The 20990-nt window shown below is 38.0% G+C and overlaps 1 protein-coding gene across 7 annotated transcripts in view; it reads right to left on the bottom strand.

The window, feature by feature from the left end:
* The window catches only part of UTRN (utrophin), a 562884-nt gene that overhangs the window by 414695 nt on the left and 127199 nt on the right, over nt 1–20990 (bottom strand). For all 7 annotated transcript variants that reach the window (XM_019029674.4, XM_063707928.1, XM_063707930.1 and 4 more), the window contains exons 3-12: nt 17656–17748; nt 15998–16075; nt 15546–15638; nt 13149–13321; nt 10713–10828; nt 9865–10025; nt 5163–5366; nt 3545–3726; nt 2397–2547; nt 825–944 (exon numbers count right to left, since the gene is read on the bottom strand). In XM_019029674.4, coding sequence (XP_018885219.3) covers nt 825–944; nt 2397–2547; nt 3545–3726; nt 5163–5366; nt 9865–10025; nt 10713–10828; nt 13149–13321; nt 15546–15638; nt 15998–16075; nt 17656–17748 — 1371 coding nt within the window. The remainder of the gene's footprint in view (nt 1–824; nt 945–2396; nt 2548–3544; nt 3727–5162; nt 5367–9864; nt 10026–10712; nt 10829–13148; nt 13322–15545; nt 15639–15997; nt 16076–17655; nt 17749–20990) is intronic.

The following is a 20990-nucleotide window of genomic DNA, read 5'->3' as shown; positions in this document are numbered from 1 at the left end:
AGTAACTAACTTGCTTTTGACTTTGCAGGCTCATAGGTGGAAGGGACTTGCCTTGTCTCAGATGAGACTTTGGACTGTGGACTTTTGAGTTAATGCTGAAATGAGTTAAGACTTTGGGGGTGCTGTTGGGAAAGCACGATTGGTAGTGAAATGTGAGGACATAAGATTTGGGAGAGGCCAGGGGTGGAATGATATGGTTTGCTTGTGTCCCCATCCAAGTCTCATCTTGAATTGTAACTCCCACAATTCCCACATTTTAAGTGAGGAACCCAGTGGGAGGTAATTGATTCATGGGGGCAGGTCTCTCTCTTGCTGTTCTTGTGATAGTGAGTAAGTCTCATGAGATGTGATGGTTTTAAAAAAGGGAGTTTCCCTGCACAAGCTCTCTCTCTTTGCCTGCCACCATCCATGTAAAATGTGGCTTGCTCCTCCTTCCCTTCCACCATGATTGTGAGGTCTCCCCAGCCACATGGAACTGTAAGTCCCTTAAACCTCTTTTTCTTCCCAGTCTCAGGTATGCCTTTATCAGCAGTGTGAAAACAGACTAATACACTGTGCTTCCAAATCTTGTCATTATGCACAAGGAAGCTGGGGACTGCAACCAACCCCATCCATTCACCCCAAGAGCTGAAGTAAAGGAATCAATACCTGGGTACTCCTGTAGCCCACACACTGTAAAACCCCAACTGAGAAGTACAACCAAAGGTAGGTTTTTCTACCCTTCTGGATAAAGAATGAGAAAGGACATGAAGAACAAGGGCAATATGTAATTGGGTCTCAGAACACAGGTCCCTCAGGATCATCCAACTTTACAGCACCCTTACCTGTAACTGGTCTTCTAGGATAGCTGTAGCACTCTCACCACTGTTTTCATCAACAATGACGACCATGTGAGTTAGTGAATTTACTTTCACCTGTTCAGCCTCAAGATCACTTTGCAAACTCTAGAGAAAAAAATTAAGATAAACCATTATTTCTACTTTCACATTTACCTATTTAAAATGCACTCAGTTGTCAATAGTAATTAAGGACAGTTAATGAGGCATCATATTTAAATTTCCAATCATTACCCTAACTGTTCTACTAATGAAACTAATCCTATTATACATCTTTACATTCCATTATCAACAAAGGCAGTTTGAGGATGCAGTGTTATAACAGACTGCAAATGGGGATATCACCACTTTTATTCAAGTTCTGGCCCTCCCTCAGAATTTATAGCATAAAGGAGTTGAGTGTCCATACTAGGAATTAATACAAAAATGTAGAAGTGGTAAAGCAAAAACGTCCAGAGCTTAAATAAACCAAGTCAGAGATCATTTTATCTAGTGTAGGACAGTATAAAGAGATAAGTAGAATGCTACACGATAGTCAAAAGTTACTCTGATTAGCTACCCAATAAAGCAGTTAAGGAAGTATGGACACCTTAGATTCTCTCACCTTTTCCATGGGAAGAGCATAGTCATTGGATACATGTGTATAGAAAATTTATAGGCTGGGCATGGTGGCTCACACCTGTAATCCCAGCACTTTGGGAACCCAAGGCAGGTGGATCACTTGAGGTCAGGAGTTCAAGACCAGCCTGGCCAACATGGTGAAACCCCGACTTTACTAAAAATACAAAAAATTAGCTGGGCGTGGTGGCACACGCCTGTAGTCCCAGCTACTTGGGAGACTGAGGTGAGAGAATCACTTGAACCCAGGAGGCAGAGGGTGCAGTGAGCTGAGATTTTGCCATTGCCCTCCAGCCTGGGTGACAGAGCAAGACTCCATCTCAAAAAAAAAAAAAAGAAAGAAAGAAAATTTATTTAAATACTATCAATAGTGTTCTCAAATGCTTCTCAGAGTTGTGTTTAATGTATCCCTAAAGTTTTACATATTAGTTACCTCAATGTTTCACTGATCAATAAAAGTCTTCAATTTACAGAGAGCATATTTTATTCTATCTTTCCTTATCTTGACTGTGAAAAGTTTATCTCCTAAACTTGTGACCAAATTAAATTGCCCACCCAATTTTGGTTCCTAACTTAATGCCTGATGCTTTCCTGATTCAGAGACGAAGAAATTGCTCTTCACCCACACACCATGTGAACGCCAACATGCTTGGATTCTTAGCCACTTAGAGGGCCAAAAGAACCCTTCTCCAGTTGTATGAAAGCTATGTACTTTCATAAGAAAACTGCACATCACATATAAAATTTTACCCTGCCCTTTTATCCCTGGCTCAGAAAAGTCTCATCCCCATCAATTCCACCACCCTGTGAGCTGCTAAATGAAGACAACCCTGAAGAAGTGTCCCAACTTCATGTTAACGATAGATGTCATCAGCCTCTGAGATGCTAAGTGCTGCTCTTTCATATTTGATAAGGTATCGAAGAAATATGAGACAGATTTACTTTATGTTCTTCTAGCAGCTTTTGTAGAGATTTTACATCATCATCCAGGGGGCAAGTTTCCATCTTCTGAATGCGCTCCTCTGTGAGTGTTAACCAGGCAGAGAGCTGCTGCAGTTGCTTCTTCTGCAGTTCCATCAGCACATCGTGCAGTCTGTCCGTGGGGAGCACAGCATTATTCCTACAAGCCTTTTCCCTTTGCAAAGTCAAATATACATTCTGGGCACCGGAGATACCGGGCAAGGGAAGACACCCTGTCTAAATATTCAAGGTAGCATTTAGTCTTTAAATATAGAAGCCAGGAAAGTAAACTTTTATTTTGTCCTAAATGGAGTTCATTAAATGCAGACAAAGAATGCAAAAAGCAGCACCCTGTATTCATATCAGAATCATTGTTTCTTCAATCAGGAATTCCTGCTTATTAAATAGGTGGAAGTGGCAATGAATGCAGTTTGCTCCTTAAGACACAATACATGAAATAAAATAAACCATGAGAAAGCTTTAAAATAAAAGTCACAAAATGGAAAAGTAGATCAATACTACATAGTCCTGTCTTCACACCAAGTTAATGTTTAGCTAATTTTAATATTGCAAATAAGTAACTGCCCATATGAAATGTCTTTTCCTTTTGTTGGAGACAGTCTCACTTTGTTACCCAGGCTGGAGTGCAGTGGCTGAATCTCAGCTCACTGCAATCTCTGTCTCCTGAGTTCAAGCGATCCTCATACCTCAACCTCCCAAATAGCTAGGATTACAGGCATGGCCCACCATGCCCAGCTAATTTTTGTATTTTTAGTAGAGACGGAGTTTCGCCATGTTGCCCAGGCTGGTCTCAAACTTCTGGCCTCAAGTGATCCACCCGCATTGGCCTCCCAAGTGCTGGGATTACAGGCATGAGCCACCACGCCTTTCCTCTTTTACCTTTTTGTTAAATTCTGTATTCCAACTTTTATCTTTTGGTGTGGCTAACACATCAAAGGGGAAACAAAGATCATGCAGAATTCCAGCAACATTACCCACAGAAAAGAGTCTTACTTTTCCAAGGCAAGTTCTGTAATCATCTCGCTTTCACAGACATGTAGACATCTACTAGAGCTCAACTGTGCAAAGCAGCCTGTGGAATTAAGTGCATTTCTTGGCTTTCCACTCACCGGGACTGTCTGTCCATACTCTCCACCCTAAGAGCCTCCCATCTAGCATTCAGCAGGGTCATCTGTTCCTGAATCTCAAATTCCTCTTCGTCTGACAGAGTTCCTTGTGTTATCAGTTGGTTGCCTGCCTGCAGGACGCTGCCCACACTGCTCTGGTGTGCAGTCAGTTCCATCATAAAAGCCTAGAAAGGGACATTGTTATAATTTGTGAGCTACTCAGTGCAAAAAAAAAAAAAAGGAAGACTGAACAAATTGCTAATGCCTAACCTAAATGTCAGTGATGCAGAAAAAGGTAGCCTAGTAGAGTGCAAATAAAATAGACATTGACCACATTTTTTAATCTCTGAAAATAGGAATAAACACCCGCCATAAGTTAAAAGAGAAATAGCTCAAAGCAAGCAATGATGCATCTGATAATACCAGCTATTTTAAAGTAAATGCTGACTATGCTACTCATAGATCATGAACATGGAATTCTAAATAAATAAAATAAAAGGCCGGTTGTGGTGGCTCACACCTATAATCCCAGCATTTTGGGAGGCTGAGTCAGGTGGATCACCTAGGCCAGGAGTTCAAGACCAGCCTGGACAACAGGGTGAAACCCCATCTCTAACTAAAAATACAAAAAATTAGCTGGGCGTGGTGGCACATGTTTGCGGTCCCAGCTACTTGGGAGGCTGACGCAGGAGAATCACTTGAAGCCAGGAGGTAGAAGTTGCAGTGAGCCAAGATCGTGCCACTGCACTCCAGCCTGGGTGACAGAGTAAGACTCTGTTAAAAAAAAAAAAATTATAAATATATATATATACACAGACATATATACATATACATATACATAATATATATAAATATATTATATATAAAAATATTTATATATTGTATTTATATATATTTATGTATTTATATATTTTATTTATATATAAAATAAAATACATATTTATTTTTATTTATATATATTTATATATAAATATATATATTTATTATATATACAAATATATATATAAAATAAAATACCATACTCACCCAAGAGGAACTGTTTAAGAGATATTATCACTTATATTATTTTCTATCCAAAACAACAAATAAGATCTGTCAATTCACATAACTATACAAAAGAAAAATTTAACCAAAAGAAACCTCCATATAGTGAAATTCACTATGCTGCAATATAGTATGTCCTCAAAGGAGCAGGAAACTTTTATGATATAAAAAAATACAGGAACCCTGGGTATGACATTTGTTTAATCATGCAATTAAAAAGAATAATCATTTCCTAGGGAACACTCAGATCTTAAAGATTTGGTGTATTGGTTCACTCGTTTGCTTTTGAAATGTAACAATGCACTTCAGAACTGAGCAGTACTATGCAATGATTTTCATCAGTGGCTCTCCAAAACACACAAGGAGACTAAAATCTAAAATCTAATTCTGAGGCACAGTTTAATCACCCATACCAATTTTGTGACAAAGCACTACTTAAATATCACAGTTCCTGAAATAAACCATTGACCTTTCCAAAGAACAGAATTCAGTAGATAACAAATAGGAGAGTAGAGTCCCTGATTAAGGCTCAGTTCCCGTGGGGGACACACCCTGCTAAGAAACTACAGATATTTACTTCATGGGTTGCAAACTGGTCTTTGACTTCTTCAACATCATCAGAAATATCATCCTGCTCCTGGAAAGTGTCCTCGGCAGAAAGCAACCAGGTCAGCACTTCCTCCAGCGCTATCTGATAGCTGTCCAGATCCATGTCAACCTCAGTGACAGTGCTGGGGGTTTCAGCTCGGGGACTCTCATGCTCCTCCTCAGGCGCTGTACTCTGTAAAAACAAAGCCAAGAAAAACCCACAATTATCATGAAAGCAAGAGGTGTTCAGCAAACTCACACTGTATGGCGAACCCAAAGTACACACCACTCTGTCTTAAGCACTAATCCAATTATCAGGAGCCAAATGGGCACTGCCATGAATGAGTTAGAAGCATTGAGTAAGTGCACTAGGGTAGCAAAGAGTATAAAAGCAGCATGCACTCATGAATTCTGTACTCAAGGAGATTCTAATATAGTTAGGGACAGAGAACCCACATGAATCACTTCTGAACAGAAATTGAAGAATAGCTATTAGAAAAGTAAATGCCATGGTCCCAACAAGGCATGATATTTGAGTTCAACAAAGGCTAAAACAGGAAAGTTTCGTAGAGGAGCTGGAACGTGTTAGGCCTTTTCTGTAATTTAAAGAAAAAGAAAGGTGAGAATTCTGCCTTGACCCTTAGGTAAATTGCTTTTGCTGAACTGCATTTTAGCATTGCATTTTAGACACTAAAAGACAGCCACACAGGCTGTTGTACTGATTGTATTTTTCTTAGGCAGTTGCCCTCTGGTTTATCTGATGGCCTTTTAGGACTCATGGAATAAATTTCTTTCAACCTCTTTCTCAATAACTGAGTATTTCCATATATACTTTAAGAGCTTATACCAAATTGACTCTCCCTAGTTCTTTTGTTCCCTTTCAGAGCAAGACTTCTTGAAGACTTGCCTACATTCTATCTCTACTTTATCAACTCTCATGCATAATTTTTAAGTAGAATATTTCAAATGTACAGAAACGTATAGAGAACAATGCAAAAAATGCTCAAGTATTTAACAGCTATGGTTTGTTAACATTCCCTTTAACTTCAACTTGCTATTTGCCCCATGACTCAACTGAAAAGGCTTTTACCAATGTCATCAATAAGCTTCCCATTGCCAAACGGACCTTTCTAGCATCATCTTCAGGGTGACCATATAATTAACCAACAAACTAGAGTATTTTTGATGATAACTATGCTCAAACAACAAATCCAAACCAGAACTGTCCCAAGTAAGCCCGGAGAGCTGGCCACCCACGTTCCTTGCTTCAGACCTCGGTAGCACTCCTCAAGGCTGAGCAACTTGAGCTTTCAGAAGCTTCTTTCCCTGCTTCTGTGACACTGCCCTGGTTTCCTGCTGGTTCAACAGCAGCTGCTGACTCATAAGTAATGAATCTCCTTAAAATTAAGTTCTAGGCTCTTTTTTCTCCCCACTGTATACTGTGTCTGAGTAATCTCATCTACTCCTATTGGATTTAAAGAACCATCTAGAACCACCTAGGAGTCTGGATTCCAAATTCTCATATCCCACTATTTTCACATCTCTACTTCAGCGCCTCCTAGGCATATTAAACCATGTCCATATTCAAAACCTTTACTTTCTTCCAAAGCTTGTTCCTCCTCAGGCTTCTCCATCTCAGTAGATGGCTCCTCCCTGCAACTAGGTACTCCAGCTACAAACCTGGGAGCCAGCCCCGGCTTCTCTCTCCTTCATCTTCCACATTTAATACATAAGTAATTCTGACCTTCCTTCAAAACTTATCTCAAATCCATCCAGACCTTTCCATTTCCACAACCACACACATCCATCTTCTGAACTGGAATACCTGCTAACAAGTGTCTTTACTTTCCTGTTTTCCCCCACCCAACATTCTCACCTTCACAGTCCACAGTCCATTTCTCACACGGCAGCCAGAATGATCTTTCAAAAATGTAATGCCATCATAAGACGTACCTGCTGAAAACCTTTCACTGGCTTTCCCAATGCTCTTAAGATACAATTTAAAATTCTTAACACAGTTTACAAAAATACTGTGATAGTAAGAAACCAAGATAGAGTGACAGAAAGAGAGAGAGAGACAGAGAGTTGTATTTTGATAGATTAATCAGAAAAGACTTCTCTGAAAAGGCTCCATTTAAACTGAGGAAAAATGTGCAGGCTGCCATATAATGGTGGGTGCAGAAGCATTTAACAGAGGGGAACCTGCATGAACAAGAATCTTGGGGAAAAAGTCCACTCTAACTGCAGGGCAGATTAGCAGAGGTAGGCCACAGCTTGTAAACTATAGGAGAAAATGAAGTCTTTAAATAGCATTAGGAGATATACCTAATGCTAAATGACGAGTTAATGGGTGCAGCACACCACCCGTGGCACATGTATACATATGTAACAAACCTGCATGTTGTGCACATGTACCCTAAAACTTAAAGTATAATACTAAAAATAAAAAATAAAAATGAGTATGAAGGCTGCAATAAAATGAAAACACACACAAAAGACATTTTGGAGGAAGGCTTGAAGAATCCAGGAAACTGAATATATGAGTTAAGAAATGAACCAATCAGCACAGAGTCGAAACAGTGGATAATTAAAAGACAGATGGTGCCAAAGACAGAGAAAGAAAAATGAGTTAAGTTATGGACAAAAAGTCCTAAAACTGTAGAGCTAAAATAACCCCTGGAGATCATTTAGCTCCAAACCTCTATACTATAATGAGAATATCTAAGAACCAGGAAAGTTAGTGACCAGCCAAAGGTCACTGAGATAGGCACCAGCATCCATGAGGTCGAGAAGGAAGGCACTATCTAAACACAAATGTTCAGACGGTATTAATTCAAACACATGAGGAAACTTTCAACTGACAGATATTTAAAGAGAAATGCAGGAATTATTCATTGACCACCAGCGTATGTTTGTAGAAAGAACAGGGCAGAAGAAGTCTGGCTATTAGGAGAGTAGCGCATGGCAAGCTATGTCAGAGAGATGATTAAAACTTGATCACATTTTAGTTTTCAATTAACGTAATTCAGCCTCTAAGACACTAATGAAAGCTTGCAAATGAAGAGGTGTTAATACACTTGCACTTAATCAAATAGCAAATGTTTTCTGAAGTTCTTATCATGCCACGCTGAGCCCTAAAACAGAAGTGATTTTTTTATCTACACATCATGAAAAGTAAATGAAGTCTCCTTCCTTTTTAAGAGAGAAGGTCCTTAACTATAAGAACTAAATAAAATATCTCCCCCTTCTAACAAAATGCAATAAGGAAATGAATCTAAAACCCTGTAACAAACTCAGAAGATCATCTGAGCCAACTAAAAAGGTGCATCATTAATGTAGAATAATAACTATACTTTTAGAGGCAAATACTTCCTAGCATTTTTTTCAATTATAGTAAGTTAGGAATTTTCCTCAGCATCATTTGATATTCACTACAAAAGAGAGCCCTGGGTTCACAATCAGGCCTCATTTCTCAATCCTTTCTTTTCAGTAAATTTTTTTCTTTTTCTATAAATCACACTATTTTTGAAATGGGGGAAATAAAAGGATTGGTACATATTACCCAAAGAAAATTTAAAAGAATAAGTAAATTCTCTGAATCTCAGAGGAAGGAAAAAAAAGATGCTATGTCAATTCAAGACTAGTATCATAATATGGGAATTAAATAATATTTTTTAAAGAAATCTGTTAAATGAGAATGCCAAAACAAATCAAGAAGAAAAATGATAATAATGATAGCTGTTGCTTGTTGAGTGTTTATTAATGTCATTTTAGATACTTTGAATTCATTATCTTTATGAAGTTGGTGGCTTTAACCACATTTTGCAGACAAAACTGTGATTGAGAGTTTGAGTAACAACCCAAAACAAGTAGCAACAGGATGAATTTAAGGTCCAGAGCCCAAGCTTTCTTTCTCTCTGAAATGTAGTTCTTATAATTTTGAAATCTACATGTATGTCTTGGTTGCTTGGTCACTAGAATGTTGAACCAAGTGACTTCTAAGGTCCAATTCTCAAGATCCTCTCATCTTATGAATTACAAGGACTGGCTAGACTAAAACAGAATGAGATTAAATATGGATTGATTCAAACAGTAGAACTAAGGAAGAAAATAAATTATGATTTTATTTCTCTCTTTAAAAATTCATTTATATCCTGATGAATGAAATCATCGTAATCCCTTCATGAAAAGCTCACCAAGTAGTTTACCATACATTACTCCTCCTAAAGGAAAGGGAAAATAAGGCTTACATTTTGATAGCCCTTGTGAGATATATAATGGAAAAAAAATCTTTTCTCAATGGCAAAAAAAGAAAGACAATTAGTACTTAGAAAAAAAACTAGGCTGATATGAGAAAAAACATCTTTAGCACATGACAGAAATAAAAGCTGGCAACCAGATGATGTGAAAACATAGATTCCCAGCATGTCATGCAGCAGCATGAGCAACAGCCCAGTTTTGCTGGGTGAAATAAAGTATTTTCCTTCTTAATAAAGTCCATTGAGTTATGGTTTTTTATTACACACATGTGACGGAATGCTAACTGCTAAGCTGAACTTCTTATGCAAATGTAAGCTGAGAAACCAAGATGTTCTCAGTCAAGAAAAAAACCCTCTGAAAGTGTTTTTATCTAGTACCTAGGAGAAAACAAATATGGCAAGCCAAACATCTTAATAAAATGTTACCTGTACCTGTATATTAATTGCCTCTTCTTCACATTCTTTTTTATATTTCCTTGGGAGCGTCTCTACCTCACGGATGGCATCTATGGTGACTTGCTGAGGTAGCACCTCAAACAAAGATGTTAAATACATAATTATGGATTTCTTGTCAGGAAGCTGAACGGCAACATCTAAAAGTGGAAGAATATAAGAACCAGCTTAAATTAGGTGTCCAAAATATGTGAATTGCTCAATATTAGATATAAAATAACTATCCTTAGTACCCATAAACAATACCTAATATATAATCTTTGCAATACCAGTAAATTGCCACTTCATAATATATGAGACAAAGGCAAAAGGGATTACTTATTTTTGTTCAGTATCTCATTTTTTAAAGTCTTCCCTAAAAGCCTCCCCAAAATGGTCAAAGATAAGCTACCATATGTTACCATTTAAGATAAAGATACAGACTTTATTCATACTATGAAAATAAGTCTAGAATTCAATCCTGCAACATTTATAACTAAAGTCTTTACATCACATGCAAGATGCTCACATAAAAATGCATTTTAATGGACTAACCAGATACTGAATTTATCTAATAATTACATTTTCTTAAAACTTTAACTGTTATTTAATTTAGATTAACTATTGTCCAGTGCTGTAGTTAAATTTCTACCTAAAAGATCCCACAAATTGCTAAGTACAAAAGTATTAATAAGTGTCAGTAATAAAATGACTTGCACCTATACTCCAAAAAGGAAAAGGTTCTTCAAGTCTCATAATTCATTTTAAAAAGGACAAAGAAACACTGCTTTTCAAGAATGCAAAACTGTAAAGCAAAATCAAGGTTGAAATTAAATACTGAACAATACCTTCAGGATCTAACAGCTTTTCAATTCCCAAATAAGTTTGAGCCTTGCTGAAGGCATGTTCAAGTCTCTCAATTGGTGACATTTTGACAACTTTATCCCAGCTGAAGAGATCAGGTCTGAAAACCATGCAAATAAAATGCAATGAAGATGAAATATGTGGAAACAAAGTAGGCATTGTTATAATCTAATACATTTTAGTTTTAGATTATTTTTATTTGTGAGGTTTTTTTGAGTTTATTTTTATATCCCAAAGGCTTGTCAAATACATACTTGAAATTAATTCACAAATATGAAAATAACAGATAATACTTTCCAAGGGTCTTGTATTAGCTAAATAGGACTGCTATTTTCTGTGGTAACCATTAAGACTAGAAGTAGTATATACTGTTTCCCAAAGAGTAGAAGAAGAAAAGGGGGTAAAGGGAAACCTACCGATACAAAAACAGATAAGAAAGTAAAAAAAAAAAAAACACAGAAAAAATAAGAAAAATGAGCCGCTCACACTATGTGGTAAAAATGAACCTAAATATATAAATAATCATAATCAATGTTGATGGACTAAATTCTTCAATTAAAAGATCAAGATTAGCAGAACACAAAATCCAGCTCTAATCTGTTCTCAGGATATTCCTAAAACAAAAGCCTTGGAAGAGTTTCCCTCCAATCCCCCGCTTCCATGCTACTACTATATTGTCTAGGACTGTATTTCATTTCTATCTTGATTTTCTTTTAATCCCACAAATTGGACATTATTGTTGCTTTGACTTATCCAAAAGTTAATCATTTTCTTTATTCTGTGTCTGTTCTTGCATGTTAGACCCACCCACCTTCTGGGACGCACTTCCCCCACTTCCCTCCCTGAATTCATCTCCCATTACTCCCCCCACTCAGGTCACTGCAGCCACTGGCCTCTCCGATGCCAAGTGCCTCCTCTGCTCTTGTCTGATGTATTTTCCTTCAGTGTGTGTACGTTTCTATATACTACACAACTTTATTATTGTCTTGTCTCCCTCTGTTGGAACATAAGCTCCACGAGAACTAAGATTTTTGCCTGTTTTGTTCTCTGCTGTATACCCTGTGTCTAGCACATAAAAGGCACCCCACACGTATTTGTTGAATCAATTAATTAATAAATGGAATGGTATATTGGCTAAAATTCTACAGTTTCTTGATAAAATCCCTTAACCAACTAAAAACCTAGGGCAACCTCCTTTAACCTCATAAAAAGTGTACCAAAAAAGCTACAAAAACTATCATTCTTATGGTAAAACACTAAAAGCACTCCTTTTATTATCAACAACAAAAAGTCTGCCCACTATCACCAATTCAAATCAACATTGCATTGAAGGACAAGGCACAATAGAGAACAAAAAAGAAAACAGAAGAAATAAAAGGATCATAATTCTAGGACATTCTAATCCCTCCTCCTCCAAGAAACCTACAATCTACAGAGACAAACTTACTAAAATTTGTAAGAACTGATTAAGTTTCCAGATATAAGATGTAGAAAAGTCTATTGCACTTTTATATACCAGCAAAAAAACATAGAGGAAGTGAAATTTGAGAAAAGTAATCATTTACAACAATAAAATATAACAAATTTTGCCTTTGGCATTTAAATCCCTGATCCATGTAGAAATTATCATTATTTTTTTTAGTGTGGTGAAGTAAAGATCCAATACATTTATTTATATATGGGTAATCAATTGTCCAAATCATCTATTAATCTGCAATGTCAGCTCAAGCGTATATCAGATTTTCCTGTGTAATGGAGCAATTTCTGAGTTCTTAATTTTATTAGGTTGAACCATATGAAAACACCATTCTTATATAGCAAAAACACTCACGTATCGGCAATTTCATATGGTTCAGCTTATATTGGTGTGTATATTGATAGTACTGCATAGTCTTAATTAATATAGCTTCATAGTTTTGGTTTCTTTTTGGAAAGTATTTCAGCCTGATTCTTCCTCAGAAGTCTACTGGCTATTCTTGGGCCTCGTCTTTTATATAATTAGAATCTGTTCACAAGTTTCATTAAAGACAATTTGGCTATTTTTAATTGGGAATGCATTGAATTTACAGAGTTTTACTTTCAGTTTGAGAAGAAAAGCTAACACAATTTTTTGTATACATTATCAGTTAGTGCTGAATGAGTGGGGTTGAACTTTGTGAATTATTTCATATTTTTTAAATTCATAAATATGCCGGAGAAACTATGGACCTTGTATTGCGGCATTTAAGTCCTAAGGAAATAAAAACCTGATGGGTAGTTTTCTTCCATGATATTTCTTTTCTTAAGGTTTTGGTAGAACATGTGCAGAAAGGAGAGCAGTGGCACTGGAGAAGGGGCTTCAGGGAGTAGTGGTGGCAGCAAAGGGACAGAGAGGAGACATGAATTTGTAAAGCCCACTTCTAGATAGAGTAATGTCTCACTTATGTCGGTGGAGGACAGCATTAAAGGCGAGTCCATCTGTCCAGCTGGTGGTGAAGTTGAGGACATTGACTTGGCTGTAGGGCCTGGTGGTCTGACGCACCCAGCTGAGCAGGATCTTCTCACTGTTCGTCTGCTGCAGGTCCGACATGACATCCTTCATGACATCTTTCACCTATGTAAGAGAAACCAGGCCTGTCTATAACTAATACTTCAGTAATTTACTTCAATTTACTTCAATGAAGTCCTTGAAAAAGCAATATTGCACTAATTAACCATTATGGATCAGGTAACTGGCATTCATTTTACTTCAGATTTTTCTGTAGACACTAGAGCAATACATTTTAACAGTGATTATTTTGGGGGACTAGAATTTGAGGTGATTTTTACCTCACTTTTATACATTACTGTGTTTTCTATATCTTAAGCAATAACTGTACTATGTTTGGTTACAATGAACATAACTGTCACAGTCATAGAAAGTCGTATTTTAACTCTATGTGTTTACAAAGACCTTTTCAATTAAATTTTATTTTCTACAAAAATGAGAAAGGAAAAACTTTTGAGTGACTACAAAATAAAGTATCTTTCCCGACTGCAATCACGATTATACTCTAGAACTAACATTTTATATTATTATTCTAAATTAGTAAATATGTTTTAAGAAAGTGCTCAAAGAATGACATAGATCTATCTAAGGGACACAGGAGCCAATTTAAGGGGCTCACACTGGCCAAATCTAGGATGACTTGAACACTGAAATGAGTACTAGTAAAAGATCATAAACCTATGCAAATGTCCATGAATCTATACTGATACATAAATGAATATATGAATGGAGAGAGAGATAAGACAGAGAAACAAGAAACAAGGGGAAGCTCTTCTTTACAAGTAGAACACCAACTAATGTAGAAGGATTAATGAAATTAGAAAATCATTATCTATCAAGCATCATAATAATAGCTGGTCCAGGCAAAAATTATGAACGGGTGCTAAAACTAATGAATAAAAGTTTGATAAAAACTAAATATTTATACAGTCTCAAAGTATATCCCCACCCGATACTTTTAATAACAAAGGGTAGTCAATTTACAGGGAAGAAACTTGGTAAATACCACCTTAGCCAAACAATCAAAGTTAACACTGCCAGAAAAAGAACTAACAGACATCACCTATCCCCGATACGATGCACTAAGAAGAACTCACGTCACTTCTGTGACGTCCCTGCCAAAAGTGAACAACCTGAACTTAATCATAAGGAAAGCTCAGCCAAGCCCAAACCCACTGAGAGAGACATTCTACAAAATAACTGGCCAGCACTCTTCAAAAATATCAATATCATGAAATACAAAGACTCAAAAACTTCCAGATTAAAGAGGACTAAAGAGACATGAAAAATAAATGTAATGCATGATCTCGGATTTTCTTTTGCTACTAAGGGTATTATTGGGACAACTGACAAAATCTTAAGATCTGTAGATTACATAATTGTATTATTTCAATGTTATTTTCTTGATTTTAATAATTACATACTGTTTTCATATTTAATAATCAATAATTGGCATTTTAAATATCAATATTTTACATCTCATATTATTATACCAATATGCTATTGTGTTTACATAAGAGAGTTCTTGTTTTTAGGAGAATGCCACGGCTTTAGAAAATACACACTAAATATTTTAGGCAGATTGAGAGAGAGTACAAATGAAATATAGACAACTGGTAACATTTAGGAAATGTGAGTGAAAGGTACTTGGGAATTCTTTGAACTATTCCTGCAACTTTTCTAGATGTGAAATTATGTCAATTTTTAAAATTTAACATAAGAAAGGTAGGTACTTTTTTCCCTATGCCAGGAAAATAGGGCATTTTGTCAGCCTCTTCCATTGAAAATTGTTATGAGTTGAATTATGTTCTCTAAAATTAATATGTTGAAGTCCTAACCCTCAGTACTTCAGAGAGGGGCTCTATTTGGAAATAAGGTCATTGCAGATGTCACTAGTTAGAATGAGGTCATACAGGAGTAATGTGGGCCCTAAATCCAATATGACTGATGTCCTTACAAAAAGAGGAAATTTGACAGATATGCACACAGGGAGAACGCCACATCAGCACTGGAGCTATGTTATCACAGGCCAAGGAACTGCAAAAATTGCAGACAAACCACCAGAATTTGGGGGCAAGGCCTGGATCAGAGTCTCCCTCAGAGCCCTCAGGAAAAACCAACCCTGCTGATGCCTTGATCTTGGACTTTCGGCCTCCAGAACTGGGAGACAACAGATTTCTGTTGTTCAAGCCAAGCAACTTGTGGTACTTGGTTACAGCAGCCTTAAGAAACTAAAAGACAAACAATACATTTTCCATCTCTATTAAAAAGTGATTGGAAAGTTCCCCACCTGCCAGTGCAAAATGATGCTCCAAAGTAACCCCAAAGTCAGTTTGTGATTTCCATCCACAATGTCAGTTCCCCCTATATTCACTAATTCCACCTATTAAGACAAAACAAAAAACAAAAACAAAAACACTTTTAAGACAATTTCTTCACAGAACTCCAGGTTTTTATTTTAGCACATTTGGACAGCAGTATAAGTGAGAGATAAGAGAAATTTCATTTTAGAGAATCAGGTAAGCTTAAATCTCAAAAATGTATTATTTATACCACAGATCAATATAGCCATCAGAAAAAGCACATGACTGTTTCTTCACTCACAGAAAAAGTTCAATATTTCTCATAAGAAAAAATGTTTGCAAGAATCAGTGGATGCCAATGCATCAAGCAGTTGGTGAGTTTCACAATAAATAATGCTGATGGCAGCACAGACCCCCAGAATTCACATTACACGCTTACATTGTTCTGATGTAAAACCTGCAGCACTCTGTTGACGTTATTTAAGGCATGTACCCTTGTGGAACCACGTTCCTTTGGCTGGAAAATAAAACAAAAAAGCAAGTAAAACTGATTGTCCCTCCATATGCCTGACTAACACTAACATTGAGATACACACAGAAGTGAAGCTCAGCGTACAGGGCCCCTCACAGGCAGGAGCTCTGGCTGAGGTCTCAGGTTACCACCCTGGAAGCAGGTGTTTACAGTATGAAAATCCCTCATCTAACGACATCTTAAGATACCAGTTCCCTAACTTGCATGCACATTGAAATCTCCTAGGCAGCTTCATAAAAACACCAATCCCTCTGTCCAACCCCACCCCCAAAGAGTGTGGCTTAATGGGTCTAGGGTGTGGTCTGGACTTGGGATTTTTAAAAGATTGCCTGTAGTTCTAATGTGCAGACAAGTTTGGAAACCAGTGCTCTATGAACAAAGCTTCCTTTCTCTTAATTGGTCTGGCTGCAGAAGGATTTTAGAGAAATTGTGTCCTCTTTATTCTGCACAGACGTGAACAGAGCAAGGAGGATTCAGAGGCACCATCCCAGGCTCCAGGTAGCATTGCAAGAGCCCTCAGAAGGCAGGGAATTTCCATCTGGGGAAAGATAACCTATGCAGCTTCTTTCTACTTCACTGGCCAGAACCTTATCTGAGAGAGGAATCAGCCTGTCTAACAGTTGTCTACCCACCACCTGGAGGGCAAAGGGAGAGAATGACATCCCACACTTCTGCAAGAAAGAAATTCATCTTCAGGAGTGCATCTCTCTGTACTGTGATAGTAATTCTACCTCTAGAGTTAACATTTGTACCCATACATGCATCCTCTTCATTGGCAGTTTTATCTGCATGAGTTTGGAGTACCCTACACATAAAATAATAGAGTTGTATTTAAAAAATAAATCAACAAAATATAATCCTGAAAATCTGAATAAAAAATAGATGTCATAGTTTTTAACAACTTTTTTTTTTTTTTTTGAGACGGAGTCTCACTCTGTTGCCCAGGCTGGAGTGCAGTGGCGCAATCTCGGCTCACTGCAACCTCCGCCTCCTGTGTTCAAGCAATTCTCCTGGCCTCAGCCTCCCGAGTACCTGGGATTACAGGCACATGCCGCCACACCCAGCTAATTTTTTGTATTTTGGTAGAGATGGGGTTTCACCATGTTGCCCAGGCTGGTCTCGAACTGCTGAGCTCAGGCAATCCGCCCACCTTAACTTCCCAAAGTGCTAGGACTACAGGTGTGAGCTACCGTGCCCAGCCTTAACAACTGTTTTAAAAAATATTTAACTCTTAAATGTGTTTGTCTCCAGACTCTACTGTTCAAAACATTGTGTCCTCTCTACAAATCCATTCTTTTTTGTAATTTTCTCATCCTGGGCTGTCTCAGAGCAATAAACATTTAAGGTAATTTTATCTTCAATAAAAACAGAGCCCTCAGAAGAGCCAAAATGTTGTTGTATCAAAGCACTCATTAAAATGCTTTGTTAAAAATGTTCCGAATTTCAGCCTTTACATTTGAACATAAAGTAAAATGGATACTTTCACTTTAGTGGGTATCCACACTGGGTCATCAAGTATCAGCAATAACCGGAGACTCCATTGTTTACAAAGATGACTTGCTCACCAGTGATGTTCCTGTGAGGCCTTCTAGAAGATCCAATAGCTTCCTTCCATCTTTGAGGTCTGTGAACATATCATTGATGGGTGGTTTCCCACTCTGTAAAAGAAAAACACAAATAAAATATGGGGTATGCCAACAGCAGAAACTCCACATATACCTGGCAAATAAATGAGTGGCTTCATTTTTTGCTCAATTAAAATGTTGTGGATGATCTGCAGACTATCCAAATTTGTCTTTGGGGGGTTTTTATTTATTTATTTATTTTTTAATTAATTTATTTTTTTTTTAGACAGAGTCTCACTCTGTCGCCCAGGCTGGAGTGCAGTGGCGTGATCTCAGCTCACTGTGACCTCCGCCTCCAGGGTTCACGCCATTCTCCTGCCTCAGCCTCCCGAGTAGCTGGGACTACAGGCGCCCGCCACCGCGCCCAGCTAATTTTTTATATTTTTAGTAGAGATGGGGTTTCACCATGTTAGCCAGGATGGTCTCGATCTCCTGACCTCATGATCCGCCCACCTCGGCCTCCCTAAGTTCTGGGATTACAGGCATGAGCCACTGCACCCAGCCCAAATTTGTCTTTTATAGAAAGAACAAGTACAAATACAGAAATGTTCAAATCCCATGAAGAATATTTTAAGCTGAAATAAATTGCGTTTTTCCTTACAAAGAAAGCAAATCAAGCTGTTGGGCATCGTGGTTCATGCCTGTAATTCCAGCATTTGGGAGGCCGAAGCAAGCTCAGAAGTTTAAGACCAGCCTGGCCAATATGATGAAACCTCATCTCTAGTAAAAATACAAAAATTAGCTGGGCGTGGCGGTAGCCACCTGCAATCCCAACTACTCGGGAGACTGAGGCAGGAGAGTTGCTAGAACCCAGGAGGTGAAGGTTGCAGTGAGCCAAGATCGCGCCACTGCACTCCAGCCTGGGCAACATGGCAAGACTCCATCTCAAAAAAAAAAAAAAAACTACAAAGTCTGGACATAATTTCACACAAATATACAGTAAAGTGGAAGAAAGAACAATAAACGACAAAATAATAGGCCTTGAGTATGGTATATATTCCTGAGAAAGCAATGATAACGAGACTCATTAAAAATGTAAATGAGCCTACAACATCCGGGTGCAGAGGCCAACTAAAAGTATGAGGACTGTCACTTCATCACTGCATCTCACATCACAGTGTGACAATGTCTTCCAGCCTTTCCATTATGGGAGCACATGATTTGGTCATCAATTTCAGGGCTGAGGTGTTCAGTCTGTATTTCTGGTTATTAATTTCTTAACACTTAAGGCACTTTGGGCTTAACAATTAAATACTTTTTGTGCTTAAAACTAGTACCAGTCCAAGATTTTAACTGGCAAAGCTTATAGAATTTCTAAACTCTTATTCCTGATAAATAGCATCAACTCCCACAGATAATCCTGCTCTAGTGTCTGATGCCAGAAAATCCCACTCCATTCACTGTAAGTTTGGTAGATCCTTGCCTGTCTGTGATACGATGAATTATTATGCAATGGGGTGATCACCGCACAGAAAATCAGGAAGCCTCAGCTTTAAGTCCAGTTTGACCTTTAACTACCTGGCGAACCTGGCTCAGCTACCTAACCTTTTAAATCAAAAGTCACTGTAAAGATCAAATAATAGAATATTATAAGAAAATGCCCTGAGAACTATAGAATACAATGTAATATTTAATAAATGTTGTATTATCTTGTATCGAATTACTGCCTTGTATAATAAAATCTCCACAGAAGTGAACAGTCCCACTTCCTGTCAATAATAGATATTTTTTTAACCAATACTTCTTTTATCTTCTTCATTTCTCACTTTAAAAAATATATGCATATCATTCATATGAAGCAAAACTTTACTCTGAGTTTGAAATGGAGGAGGGGGAAGAAGGAGCCATTCTGAAGTTTCCTAAAATTTGGCATTATTCCTTCCTTCCTTCCCTCGTGATTCCTTATCTGTTTTTATTGTGTGTGTGTGTGTGTGTGTCTGTGTCTGTGTCTGTGTGCGCACACGTGTGTGTACCTGAAGAGACCTGAATTACAAAGATGAATAAAGATTCCATATTTCTGCACACTCGACAGCTTACCATTCAGTGGAAGAGATACTCTTTTTTAGAAAATAACAATTACAGTGCGATGTGTAAGGTCTTGAATAGAAAAGTACGCCAGTGCTATAGAAGCACAGAGGAGAGAGAGACCCCAAGACCACTGCAAGCCAGGGAGTGGGCAAAGGCTTCAGACAGGAGCTGACCCTTGAACTAGACTTTATTTAGTTTTTTACAAGGCATAATTTAATTATCTTTTAAAAAATTCAGATTCAGGGCGTTCATATGCAGGTTTGTTACATGGGTATGTTGTGTGACACTGAAGTTTGGGTCTCGAGTGATCCCATTGCCCAAGTAGTGAACACAGTACCCAGTAGGTAGTTTTTCAACCCTTGTTCCCCTCCCTCTGTCTGTTTTTAAATAAGTATTAGGTATAGCCAACTCATAATTTTTAGCATGTGCCTTTTTCATCATTCATATACTTCAGATGAGGGAAAGTGCAGTAAAGTTTTCACCACAGAATCAGTAAAGAATACACTGTTACTTATTCATATCTGAAACAAAGCTGCTTTTCTGTTCCCAGCTGCCTTTTTCACAGGCAGCGACAGATTCAGGGACAAAGAGATTTTCTCCATCAATCAAAATAACACAGAGATGTGCAAGATGCAGGGGCCACTTTCCAGAGGCAGAACTTCAGGAAGCCAGGTAAGGGGTAATTTCCCCTTGAGGGGAAAGTCCCCTGAGGACTTGCTACCCACTGTCAGCAAAAGCAATGGGCAGAAGTGGCCTTCATCACCCGCCTATGTCTAATCCCCCCCCCCCACCCAACCAGAAGTACAGTTCTGCAAAACAGCCAACAAATAACCGAATTCACTTTCAGGTCTTAGGCATAGCAAAAATATATTATATAGGTAAAGCGCATGGGAGAAACAAATGGGGTTATATAGGCATAGAAAGGATCTTAGAAAATACTGATGATGGCAAGGGCAGCTAATATAACGCCTGGGCAGCCTGTAACCCTTCTCAAATCCACTCTCCACTTTCCAAAAAATAATATAATATAAAACAACTGACTGGGCATGGTGGCTCACGTCTGTAATCCCAGCACTTTGGGAGGCCGAGGCGAGAGGATCACTTGAGCAAGAATTCAAGACCAGCCTGGCCAATATGGCAAAACCCCATCTCTACTAAAAATACAAAAATTGGCTGGGTGTGGTGGCGCACCCCTGTAATCCCAGCTACTTGGGAGACTGAGGCAGGAAAATTGCTTGAACCCAGGA

The sequence above is a fragment of the Gorilla gorilla genome, chromosome 5 (genome assembly GCF_029281585.2).
Source record: "Gorilla gorilla gorilla isolate KB3781 chromosome 5, NHGRI_mGorGor1-v2.1_pri, whole genome shotgun sequence".
In the NCBI taxonomy this organism is placed as follows: domain Eukaryota; kingdom Metazoa; phylum Chordata; class Mammalia; order Primates; family Hominidae; genus Gorilla; species Gorilla gorilla.
This window is presented reverse-complemented; position numbering and strand designations above follow the sequence as displayed.